This window comes from Neophocaena asiaeorientalis, unplaced genomic scaffold, assembly GCF_003031525.2.
Source record: "Neophocaena asiaeorientalis asiaeorientalis breed wild unplaced genomic scaffold, Neophocaena_asiaeorientalis_V1.1 scaffold629, whole genome shotgun sequence".
NCBI lineage: Eukaryota > Metazoa > Chordata > Mammalia > Artiodactyla > Phocoenidae > Neophocaena > Neophocaena asiaeorientalis.
Window position 1 is genome coordinate 2960489 of NW_020175468.1, and position 12093 is coordinate 2972581.

The 12093-nt window shown below is 55.1% G+C and overlaps 1 protein-coding gene across 1 annotated transcript; it reads right to left on the reverse strand.

The window, feature by feature from the left end:
• Positions 1 to 4661: 4661 nt before the first annotated feature.
• Positions 4662 to 10814, reverse strand: GRWD1 (glutamate rich WD repeat containing 1). The gene is made up of 7 exons (XM_024768851.1): positions 10616 to 10814; positions 10293 to 10410; positions 9988 to 10138; positions 7448 to 7661; positions 7175 to 7317; positions 6844 to 7041; positions 4662 to 5684 (listed from the first exon to the last, which is right to left on the reverse strand). Exons 1-7 carry the CDS (start codon positions 10800 to 10802, stop codon positions 5367 to 5369), a joined length of 1329 nt encoding a protein of 442 aa, XP_024624619.1. The 5' UTR covers positions 10803 to 10814; the 3' UTR covers positions 4662 to 5366.
• Between the last annotated feature and the right edge of the window lie 1279 nt (positions 10815 to 12093).

Below are 12093 nucleotides of genomic sequence, written 5' to 3' on the forward strand. Positions count from 1 at the left end.
AAAAAAAAAAAAAAAAGAAAGACTAAGTGGTAACTGCTGCTGTGACTCCAGCTTGGAGAGATGAGCCCGGCCGGGCTCTGAGGTCACCTATAGCTCAAAAGCTCAGAAGGCACAAGCAACAGAAGGGGAAAAAAAAAGATAACTTGAACTTCATCAAAATTAAAAACTCTTGTGCTTCCAAGGACACTAAGATGAAAGTGAAAAGACAACCCACTAATGGGAAAAAATAGTTGCAAATGGTATCTAAGAAATTTGTATCTAAAACATATAAAGAGCCCTTATAACTCAATAAGAAAAAGACAGCCCAATTTTAAAATGGGCAAAGGATCTGAATAGGCATTTTTCCAAAAAGATATACAGTTGACCCTTGAACAACATGGGTTTGAACTGCAAGGGTCCACTTATACACAGATTTTTTTCAATAAATACTACAATAGTACTACATGGTCTGCAGTTTGTTGAATCCTTGGATTCAGAACCAGGGATACAGAGGACCAACTCTAAAGTTATACTCATATTTTCTACTGTGCAGAGGGTCAGCACCCCTAACCTCCATGTTTTTCAAGGGTCAACTGTACAAATAGTCAATAAGTATAGGAAAAGATAATTGACAACATTATGCCATCAGGGAAACGCAAATCAAAACCACAGTGAGATACCACTTCACACCCACTTAGGATGGCTATAAAAATTAGAAAAAACAAAACCAGAAAAGCATTAACAAAGATGTGGAGAAATTGGCACCTTCCTATGCTACTGGTGGAATGTAAAATTACACAGCTGGTGTGGAAAATAGTCTGGCAGTTCCTTAAATGGTTAAACATAGAGTTACCAATTCCACGCCTAAGTATCTACCCAAGAGAATTAAAAATAAGTGTCCAGGGGACTTCCCTGGTGGTCCAGTGGTTGGGACTGTGCTTCCACTGCAGGGGGCTCAAGTTCGATCCCTGGTCGGGGAACTAGGATCCCGCATGCCGTGCAGTGCAGCCAAAAATTAAGAATAAAAACCAAAACTCAACAAAGTTTCCACACAAACACTGTTCACAGATATTCATAGCTGTATTATTCACAATAGCCAAAAGATGGAAACACCCAAACATCCATCAGTTGAAGAATGAATGAATAAAACGTGGTCTATCCACACAGTGGAATACTACCCGGTAATTTTTTAAAAAATGGCATGATAGATGCTACAACATGGATGAACCTTGAACCATATATTGTGTAACACCATTTATATGAAATATCCAAAATGGGCAAATCTGTAAACTGAGAAATAAGACTGGTGGTGCCCAGGACTGGGGAGATGGGGGGACAGGGGAGCGATAGCCAGAGGAATGGGGTTTCTTAATGGGGTGATGAAAATGTTCTAAAATTGATTGTGGTGATGGTTGCACAACTCTGAATATACCCAAAAAACACTGAATTGTACACTTTAATGTGTGAATTGTATGGTACGTGGGTTATATTTCAATGAAGCTGTTACAAAAAAACAAAAACATACAGTAAAACCCAGGCTTGGCCCTGACTCTCAAATCGTGGGGAAACCTTTCTAAACCTGTTTCCTCAGCTGTAAAATGGGGAAATTGGATTTCATCAAGGTCAGGAACGGTCTTTCAGTCATATAGACCCAGGGCCCAACCTTGACTCAGTTGCTGACCCACTGTGTGCCTTGGGACCACTGGCTTCATTTTCTGGAGCCTCAGTTTGCTCATCTGTGGAATGGGGATTAAAAAAAAAAAAAAAAAAAACCTTGAAAGGAAGAGGAATCCAGAAGAAAGAACTTGGGCTTTTGAATCAGGCAGTTGTAGGTTGAATCCCAGCTCGCGCACTTACTAGCTATATGACGGGTGGCAAGCCACATCCCTTTTCTGAGCCTCAGTCGCCTCATCTGAGAAATGGAGGGAAGCTTAGCAGCTGAACTAGGAGGAGGGAGAGGAAGAGGGGAGGGGCCAGGCATGGACCTGCAGACCTCACTGCCCTCCAGCAGCTGCAGGGTTAACATCTGGCCCTGTGGTGGAGGGACTTCCGGGACCTGTCTGGGCTAGGGGTTAAATGTTTTGCAGATCAGTTCCATCAATACCTACCAAGCACCTAGGGACTATAAGCCCCCTGTGCCAGGCTCTGGGGATCCTCATGGGCTTCTTAGCAGGGCTGGGGGCACTCACTCCAAGGAAAGCGAGTTGTTAGTTGATGTCAAGTTCAACATCGACAGGTACCCACTCCCCTGCCCAGAGCTCTGCACTTGCTGTCCTTGACCACCCAGACAGCTCCGCCACGTGGGATTTTCTTAGGCCCATACTGCAGAGGCAAAGCTGAGGCTCACGTCAGAGTGGACCGCGCCTGGCTGTGTTCAACGCCCATGATGTGCCCCAACTCTCTTTTTTTCAGCCTCAACTATTCTGGGCATTAGAGATTGTTCTTCCAGAAACGGGAAACCGAGGCTCGTCGCTGAAGGGGGCAGGTCTGAGGTCAGAATCCAGGCTCTGACCTCGACATTTGCAGCCCTCTCCTGCCTGGAAGTCCCCACTATGCACCAGTCTCATCTCAGGGGCCACCTGATGACATGATGGGGGAGGGGCCGCGGGGGACCGGCGGGGCCTCCTCACACGCAGTCACCCATCTCTGACCACAACCCTTGGATGCGGGGACTTTGCTTCTCACAGTAAAGCAAACTGAGGCACTGAGGTCCATCCCTTGTGCCAGGTCCCTCAGCCAAGGAACAGCAAACCCTGAACTCCCATCCAGCCTTCTTGGTGCCAAAGCCTGAGTGACAGACCGGACCACAGACTACCTGATCGCACGCTCCTATTTCCTGAGCACCGCTGTCCCAGGCCTTGCCAAGCTCACCAGGTATCTGCAGCCCGCCCACTGCACTCCACCGGACCCCGCCGCTCACCTTGGCTGCTCAGGATTCTGGGAGGTCAGGATCATCACTCCGGTTCACAGGCTGGGGAGTGGGCTCAGAGACTTGGCCAGACGCACGAAGTGCCAGGGGTGGGCTGCTGCTTTGGTCCTGAGCCTTTCCAACCCAGGACTCTGCTTTCCTAAATCCTTCTGTGCCACCCTCAGCCCCGTGAGGCAGATGTGATCTTGTCCATTTCATAAAGCAGACAGGAGGGGCCTTCACCTCCGGGGGGGTCCTGTCTGCATCCAACGCGGCCCAGTTCACAGGCAGCACGTGGGACTCGGCCTCAGGGCACACACACCTCCCACCAGCAACGGCAGGACCCCAGAGAAGAGGACCCAGAGCCTGAAGTCCTCCCCCCCACCTCCCCCTGACCTGGGAGAGCAGCTTAATGTTTCCATATAAAGGCGACACGGGGCTTAAGGTGAATCAACTTCACGTCAAAGTCACTGTCTAATCTGGGGCTGAGAAGCCCCGCCCCAGGTGCCACCCCCACTCCACCCAGAAGCACTTTCACACGCTCCCTGAGACCCTGGCTGTCCCCTCACAAGCCCCCCACCCCCCGCTCACTAGTGGGGTCTGGGCAGCAGGTTGGAGGGCAGAGATGGACAGGAGGGGATGTGTGGAGACTGAAGACAGACGAGGGTACAGAGGCTCAGAGATGGGCAGGGAGGGCGAGTGTGGAGGGGCAGCCCTGAGATGGAGGGAAGGACAGAGACCCCCCCCAGGGGGTCACAGGAACCCAGAGGGGACAGAGGCCCGGAGAGAGAGGGGGACAGAAAAGAGGCAGGCAGCCTAGGAGCAACCGAGCAAAGAGAAGTGGAGACACAGGAGCTGTGGTGACAGAGCCAGATGGGGGACAGAGATGGGACTAGATGAGACACAGGATGGGGGGGACAGGGGAGACAGTGAAAACAGGCAGAAAACGGAGGTGGGCTCAGAGCTGGGGGGAGTGAAGCTGGGCGGGGGAGATCGCTCTGGGGCTGGAATGTGTCACTGAGCGGGAACGGTCTGCAGGTGCCGGGGCAGACCCCCGAGCAAGGAAGGTGGGGGCGGGGACGGCTCTCCGAGCCAGGACCCCGGCCCTGGGGCTCTGTGCGGAGACACGTACCTGATGGGGCAGCCCACCCCCATGCCCTCTGCCAGGGGCTCTTCTGTTCGGGCCGACGCGAGGCCTCTGTGGGTGCTGAGGTGCTGCGGCCTGTCCTCGGCCCCAGGGGCCTTGTGCCGGGTGCCGACCTCTGTGTCCACAGGAGGATCAGAGGCCTGGCCCGAGGGGGGGCAGGGGGTGGGGCCAGCTCCCAGCCGCAGAGGGGGAGCCAGGGAGGACGGCCAGGCAGGGCGGCTGGGCCTTGGCCCAAGCAGGCTGGAGAGGAGGCGGTGGCAGAGGAAAGACACAGCGGGAGGGGGCATGGAGACAGAGCTTGGGGGCCAGGAGATGCGGGAAGATGGGGACACAGATGAGGGAACAAAGAGATGGTGAGAAAGCGATCATGAGGGCGGTGGTGGAAAGACAAGAGACACGGGGGGCTCCCCGGTTCCGCCTGAGGTGCAGCCTTAAAAAGTTGGGAGGCAAACCTGAGATCCCCCCCAGAGACCTAGAGTGAGTTCCAGACGGAATAAGACATCGGGAAGGCAGGACCGGATAGCGCCCAATGGGCTGGGGGTCGGACCCAGTGGCCTAGGGACAGCCGGGGGCCAGGTCCTCCCTCCCCCTCAGGAGGCATCGGGCAGAAGGACGAGTCTCACACACTCCAGGCCTCATTCTGGTCCTTTATTGCCCCTCAGGAGCCCCCAACTCTTCCCCCCTGCACGGTGCCTGCCTTTGGGAGGAGGGGAGAAGGCCCCACGCGGCCTCTCCCTGGGAAGTCGTGGCCAAACCCAGTTGGCAGGAAGACAAGGGCCAAATTCTGCTGGAGGAACCCACTCCTTGAATTTGGTCCAGCCACTGTAAAGCACCTGAGTTCCCTGGGGGAGGCCAGTGGCAGAGAGGTCAAAGGGTCACGCCAAGTGCTGCAGCTAAGTGTCCACAGCAACACAGGCCACGCCAGGCCCGTCAGGAAAAAAGCCAATGGAGTCTTCTGACAGGTCGGGGGGGAGGGGGTCACTGGGCTAAACCAAGGTTTGGGGCAAGAGGGGTCACCAGAGTCAAACCCACTGGTCTTATAGGGCCATGGGTCAAACCCAGTCCTCTGGTTGGAGGAATCGTGGGAGCAAGCCAAGCCCTAGTTTTAGAGCCACGGATCAAACCATATCCTTTGGCAAGGGGGGCACCGGACCAAACCGAGTCCTTTCAAAGAACAATTAGTCAAACAGAATCCATCACGGCAGCCGATGGGCCAAACTAAGTCCTGCTGGAGAAGCGCTGGCCAACGCATCTGAACGAGTCCCTTCCAGGGGAATGAACTTCAACTTCAGTTCCCAAGTGGAGGGCCAGACAGACGCGGCCCGGTTGGCCTCAGACACTGATGGTGCGGAAGACGGTGAAGCCTGACAGGGCGGTGCTGACCAGGAGCCCAGGGCACTGCGGGTGCCAGTGAAGCTCCTTCAGAGCCGTCTCGCCCTGGTGCACGAACAACAGCTGCTGGGGAAGGTCTGCCAGCGCAGGGTCAGTCTCCGCGTCGCCGGCCTCGGGGTCCCGCTCCACCGCCAGGTCCCACTGTGTGATCTGGTCGTCTGCACCCGAGGCCGCAAAGACCCCACTGTCCTGGGGGTGCCACTCGACGGAGGTCACGGGGGCCACATGCTGCTTGAAGGTGGCCACCGGGGAGCCAGACTACGGGAAGATGGGAGTCAGGGCCTCTGAGCCCCTCAGCCTGACGCCTGGGGTGACCCAGGCAGAGACTCCCACCCCTCTCCAGCCTTAGGGTTCAACCAGGGCTCCACCCCTTGTGCCCCCCACAAACCCAGGTTCTCTGAAAGGGACAGAGCGCAAAGTACAGCTGGTAATAAAGCTGTGATGTCCCAGGGGCTGCTGGGAGTTTGGTTTCACCTGCAAAGAAGCCCCTCCCAGCTCCAGGCCACAAAACCCCAACCCTTGCTCCTCCCTGGGCCTGCCTCCGTTTCCTTCCCTATAAAAGGAAGGCTCCTTCCCTATAAAAGGAAGGCGTGGTTCTGCAAGTGCTCTCTGCCCGCTGGTTCTAGAAGGCCTTAAAGTGGGCAGCGGCATGACTCCCAGCCTCCAGAGAGAGCTGAGGCAAAGAACGACACTTTCACTAAAGCGAAGGTGCTCGTGGGGATTGGTGTCTCTCTCATTTGGAGAAGTGGTTCCAATGTTCCAGTGGCCAATCCACTTTGGCCCTGTGACCTGGCCATGCACCTGCCTGGGGGGCTGGAATCCATTTCTAGAAACTTCCCCAGGGCTGATTCTGTAGAACTCATTACACTGGGGGGAGTAAAAAGACAATCCCGGGAAGGCCCAGAGGTGTACGAAGTCACGGCTTTGTCCAGAGGGAGGCCAGGAGCTGCAACTTCTCCTGCCTGGAGACCCTCTCAGCTCTGCAGAGTCAACGCTTAGCTGGGTGGTCACATCCTACCTGCTCCTGTCCCTTCTGGCCCTCAGTTCCCCCTCCCAAAATGAGTGAGCTGGGCTCTGCTCTCAGCTATAAAATCCACGGAAAGAAAAATGACCGTCTTCTGAAGCCCTTGAGTCCCTGGGCAGCACGGCTGGCGCATGGCTCCCTGCGGGCAGATGAGAACCGTAGTCTCCGCCACCCAGCCCCTTCCCCGTGTCAGATCTCCAGATGGTAGAGGGAGCGACCCCACAGCAGCCCCAAGCCTTCCTCTCGCTGAACCTGTTTCCTCATGTGGACCCCAATTCAGAGGGCCTTCCCAGTTCTGGTGTATAAACCATCTCAGGAGGGAAAACCCACAAATCCTAGTGGCCTCCGGTAGCAGGAGCTTCTCCCGCCCCAGGTGTCCAGCTGGGACAGTACCTTGAACTGCCGCAGGTCCCAGACCTTGAGGGCTCCGTCATCCCCGCCGCTGAGCAGGAAGGGCTCCCGGCGGCTCCAGCTGATGACGTTGACATCCCCATCGTGGGCGGTGGCGGTGGTGAGCATGCAGGCCTTGCTGGGGGCTGCCCGGATGTCCCAGATGCGGACGGAGGCATCAGCTGAGCAAGAGGCAAATACCTGGACAAGGCAGAGTCGGAGGCAACCTGGTGCACCCCCGCCCCACTCTGGAGACCGGGGTCCAGTGGTGGGCTACCCTCTTTTAGTGACCCCCTCCCCACGCCAGGAGTCCAGACCCCCAGCCCTCCCTCACCGTGTCCTCGGTTGGAGACCACTGCAGGTCCTCCACGGAGCGTGTGTGGCCCACGAATGGCCGCTGGTCCACATGCCAAGAACCGCCGTCCGCAGGCGTCCAGAGGTGGATGTTCTTCTGACAGTCACCGGTCAGCAGGCGCCCTGCGAAGGGGAGTCAGGACACGACCCTGTCCCGCCTGGCCACAGCTCACTCCCACCTTAGCACCCACCCCTGCAGTAGACCCTGCTCCTACCCAGCCCTCAGGGCTAACTGCACACCCCAGGGACTCACCAGGCACACGAGGGGACCAGTCGAGTGCAAAGCCCTCGCCCATGTGGCCAGAGAAGGCGAAGATGGGCTTCACGCGGGCCTGCTCATCCCGGAGGAAGGTCGCTAGGGCCTGGTGGTCATCCACCACCTGCAGAAGCCGCCGCAGTGCAAACACCTCCACCTGGCCCTTCTCTGACCACACCCCAGCCACTGGCTCCTCACCCAGCCACGACACCTGGAGGGGAGGGAGAAGGGGAGCGGAGGTGAGAGGGACAGGAGGCTCCAGGTGGCAAGCACAGCCCCTAACATCCCCCAGAACCAGAACTGCAGCTCCTCAGACCCGCCCCCCACCCAGGGCTGGGACTACAACTCCCAGAAACCTTTGCGGGAGTGGAATCAGGGCCTGCAAGAGCAGTTTGGTACCCGGGACAACTCCCCACCCTGCGGTAGAGAGGATGGTGCGGGGAGGACAAAACTCCTTCCGGACTCCCAGGAATCGAGGCTGTTATTCCACTAGCCCCCAGAAGTGTGTTCAGGTTCCTGGTCTCTGTAACTGTCTAAATGTAGGCTGCTCACAGGCCTGTCTCCGGATCTCTCTGCCTGTTTACCTTTGCTCACTAGGAGATCCTGTTCAGCCTCAAGGTTTCCAGTAGCCCCTAACCCTGACCTCTCTCCTCAACTCCAGGCTCACAACGAACTGACTGTTTAGACATCACAAGGCCAAAGCCAAGTTCCTAAAGGCCCACTGCCACCTACTCCTCCCTGGAGGTCCCACCTTGGGCCCCAAACGGCAGGACTCATTCCCCACTTGTCTCTCCTTCCTCACACCCACCACCTATGCTGGCTCTACCCAAAATGCCACACTTCCAATCCTTTCTCAGTACCTCTGCTGCTGTCACTCGTATTACTACCGAAGTCACCCTTCCCTGCATTCCTGTACTGGCCTCCTCACAGGACTGTCCTTCTGCCCTTGCCTCCCTGCAGTCTATTCTCAATACAGCAGTAAGAGGGATCCCTTTAAAACACAAGTCAGATCCCTGCCATCCTTCACTCTAAACCCTCCAACGGTTCCCAATTTCTCCCCAAGTAAAAGCCAAGTCCTTACACTGGCCTACAAGGCCCTAAACAATGTCTCCTCTGTGCCCACCTGCCAAACCCTGTCACTCTCCCCCTCATCCATTCGGCACTGTTCTCCCCAGCTTCCCTCAAAACTCCTCAGTACGCCCCAGGGCCTTTGCACTTATTTCCTTGCCCGCAAACCTCTTCCCACAGATATCCTTGCCTCACTCCCTCATTTCCTGCGGGTCTCTGTTCAAATGGCACCTTATCGGTGAATGCTTCCTTGACCACACTATTTAAAGAGGCAACCCCACTCCAGAAGACCCTAACTCCCTTACCTTGTTTCATTTTTCTCCACAACACTTAGCATCTTTGGACATACACACATATGCTTAGTTTCTTCTTGTTCCCTTTCCCACTGGTATGTAAGTTTCAAGGAGCCAGAGACCTTTTGCACCCCGTTAACTCCCCACGGTCTAAAACAGTACCCGAGACACGGTAATACTTTAATGGAAATACTTCTCAAGAACTATGAACCAAGCACTGCTCCAAGTACTAGACACACAGCATCTCATTTAATTCTCACATCAACCTGATTAGAAGGGGTTGTAACTCTGAAGCACAAAAGTAACCCCCAAGCCCACAAGAATCCCTGAGCAATAACAGAAAACATATATCTCAAGTTATAGCCAAGTGCTGTTTCTAGACACCTGAATAACTTTCAGTTATTGAAATAACGCTTTATGTCATTTCAGTTTATCCTCACACCGGCCCCATCACGTAAGCTTTGTGACTCTCACCGTTTTATAGAAGAGAAAAGAACATTAAAAAATACTCCTCTGTTAAGAATCCGCCTTCCAACGCAGGGGACACAGGTTCGATCCCTGGTCGGGGAACTAAGATCCCCGTGCCGCGGGGCAACTAAGCCCCCGCGCTTGCTCTACAGAGCCCACGCGCCTCAACTGGAGAGCCTGCCTGCTGCAACTACTGAGCCCGCGTGCTCTACAGCCCGCGCCACAACTAGAGAGAGGCCCTCGCGCCACAATGAAGGACCCCGTATGCCGCAACTAAGACCCAACACAGCCAAATAAATAATAATAAATTTAGTACAAGTGATGCTTGCTGAAAAAAAAAATACCTTATAGCATCTAGCACATAATGACAATTACTATAATATATAAAACTATGTGCCAGGGCTTCCCTGGTGGTGCAGTGGTCGAGAGTCCGCCTGCCGATGCAGGGGACACGGGTTCGTGCCCCGGTCCGGGAGGATCCCACATGCCGCGGAGTGGCTGGGCCCGTGAGCCATGGCCGCTGAGCCTGCGCATCCGGAGCCTGTGCTCCGCAACGGGAGAGGCCACAACAGTGAGAGGCCCGCGTACCGCAAAAAAACAAAAACAAAAAAAAACTATGTGCCAGGTGCATTTCTAAGAGCTGAAGGGCGTGGGTGCACGGGGGTGTGCTCCAGAGAACGCAGGGCAGGCTGCTGGTGCTGTATTTACCCGAACTCTGTTGATGCCGCCATAATGGGGCACCATCGCCAGCTCCAACTGAGGCTTCCGCTCTTCATCGTCCTCCTCCTCCTCCTCGTCACTGCTCTCGGATGGCGGCGGCTTTGTCCCATGCAGATTGTGCATCCGAAGCATCATCAGTCTGGGGGAGGTGTGGCATGAATGCGGCACCGGGTGCCGGGATCCTTAGTAAGGAGGGTGGGAGGAGGCTGGAAACCCCGACTTCTAGGTCCTGAGGAAGAGGGAGCTTGGAGGCTCAGGTCCCTGGTCCTGGGAAAGCGTCAGTTCTTACTCACCTGTTGCTTTGGGCGCTCTCGGCCTGGGTCCCAGCACACAGATAAAGTGTAAGAGGAAGCTCGGTCCGGTTGTCTCCCAGCTGATCCCGGACTATGTCGAAGCTGAGACAGGGGGCGCCTGGGGATGGAAGGAGAAGTTGGAAAATTAGGTTGGGACAGAGGGATCTCAGTCCTCTCGAGTGTGATGTCAACCCTCTTACACCCCAATCTTCTCTTTCAGAGTGCCTCTTAAGTTAAAGGCTCAGGACCAACTGCCCTCTCAGGACCCAGGATTCCAGTCCCCTCCTTCCTCAGGACCCAGGATTCCAGGTGCCCAGGCCTACCAGTCTGTGCTCGGTGGTACAGCACGTAGGCCTCCTCGTCCATGACCAGCTCCTCGCCTTCGCGCAGCGGGGGTCCCCGGCCGGGTAGATAGACCTGGGCCGGGCCCTTGGACCCTGCGTCGAGGGACTCGGCGTCCATAGGCTCCCCGGTTTCACACGTGCGCCGCCGACCCTTGCGCGCAGCCATCTTTGGAGCCTCCCGCCGCCGGCGCGAGGTAAGAGCGTCACTTCCGGGTCTCTCTTCCCTTCTTGTGAGGCTCCTCCCTACTGCGCGGTTACCTTGGAAACCTCCTCGTTCACCAATTAGAGAGGACAATGGGGAGAGGGGTGAAGGAGAGCTAAGGTAACGGCGTCCTGGCCTGGATAGCTAGGCCTGCAGATCCGGGGAAACTATACCCTCCCCATGACTTTGGGGCGCTCTGCCGCAGAGCAGCGGCAAGGCCTCCTGGGAGTTGTAGTTCTGCAGGAGGCCTGTTTTCCTCATCAACTAGAGGAGCTCCAAGCCCCGACTCTCTCCTCCACCTTTGACTCCCAGCCCCTTCTTTCCACTTAATTAATTATTCATGTATGCAAATAAGAGCCCTTACTGGCAAGGAGACTAGGTTTCTGCTTCCTGAGGACCCATAAAGCCAGTTTCTTCTCCCCTCCTTGTTATGAAGGCTTTAATTTACTTCAAAATGGTTAAGTGTAGACAGGATGATATGTGTAAATCAGCTGGTTGAATCTACCCTCTAGGGGCAGTCAGTTGCCTCCCCAGGCGTTCACCTTGAAGCTCTGGTCAGCAAGCACTTAATCAGAAAGTCCACCCTCTGGAGGCAGCTATTACAAGTGCTTCCGCTCTTTTTATTGCCCATCAGCACCAGAGGTTTGGCTAATTGGCATAATGAAATGTTAGAAATAGGTTCTCATTGGTGAGATTAACGGAATTCAAGATATGTGGATTGGCTGGGGTATAATAGACACGCTCCTCGCTTGCATGAACAGGATATTAAGAACCTAGCAAGCCTCATTACCTGTTGCCATAGGAATGGGACCCTAGACTTGATCCTAAAAAAGTTTTGATCCCAGATCTTTCTTGAGTTCTCTGTCCCACTTCTCCTTCCACCCCAACCCCTTCTCAGCCCTTCTCTTCTTAGGGTCTTTTCTCACCGCCTCTTTGAGTCTTTACCTCCCACATCCCTCCAGGGTCTCTGTTCTTGCCGGAATTCTCTTTCTGCCCCCTCTTCCTCTGTGGGACTCTTCTGTTTTTATTTCCTCCAGAGAAGCTTGAGGGGGACTAAGAGACAGACACGGAGCTCACATTGGGCTTGAGGAGGCATAAAAACATGGTTTATTCCAAACACTGCAATATGGGACAGGAGAGTGGGAAGGGAGGTTGGTGATGAGTGTGGACTCCCAGACCCCTCTCTTCCACAACCCAGCTCCAGACCCGGCTGGAGATCTGGGAAGAGAAGGCTTTTGAGGGTCTGCTGGGTCTT

What these genes read in the sequence shown, in the direction of transcription:
- GRWD1 (XM_024768851.1), bottom strand. Translation starts at nt 10,802, where the DNA reads ATGGCTGCGCGCAAGGGTCGGCGGCGCACGTGTGAAACCGGGGAGCCT. An exon ending in GCGGCATCAACAGAGTTCGG is followed by an intron (nt 7,662 to 9,987) that starts GTAAATACAGCA and finishes CCTCCCCTCCAG; the next exon opens with GTGTCGTGGCTGGGTGAGGA. An exon ending in GGGACCTGCGGCAGTTCAAG is followed by an intron (nt 5,685 to 6,843) that starts GTACTGTCCCAG and finishes ATCTTCCCGTAG; the next exon opens with TCTGGCTCCCCGGTGGCCAC.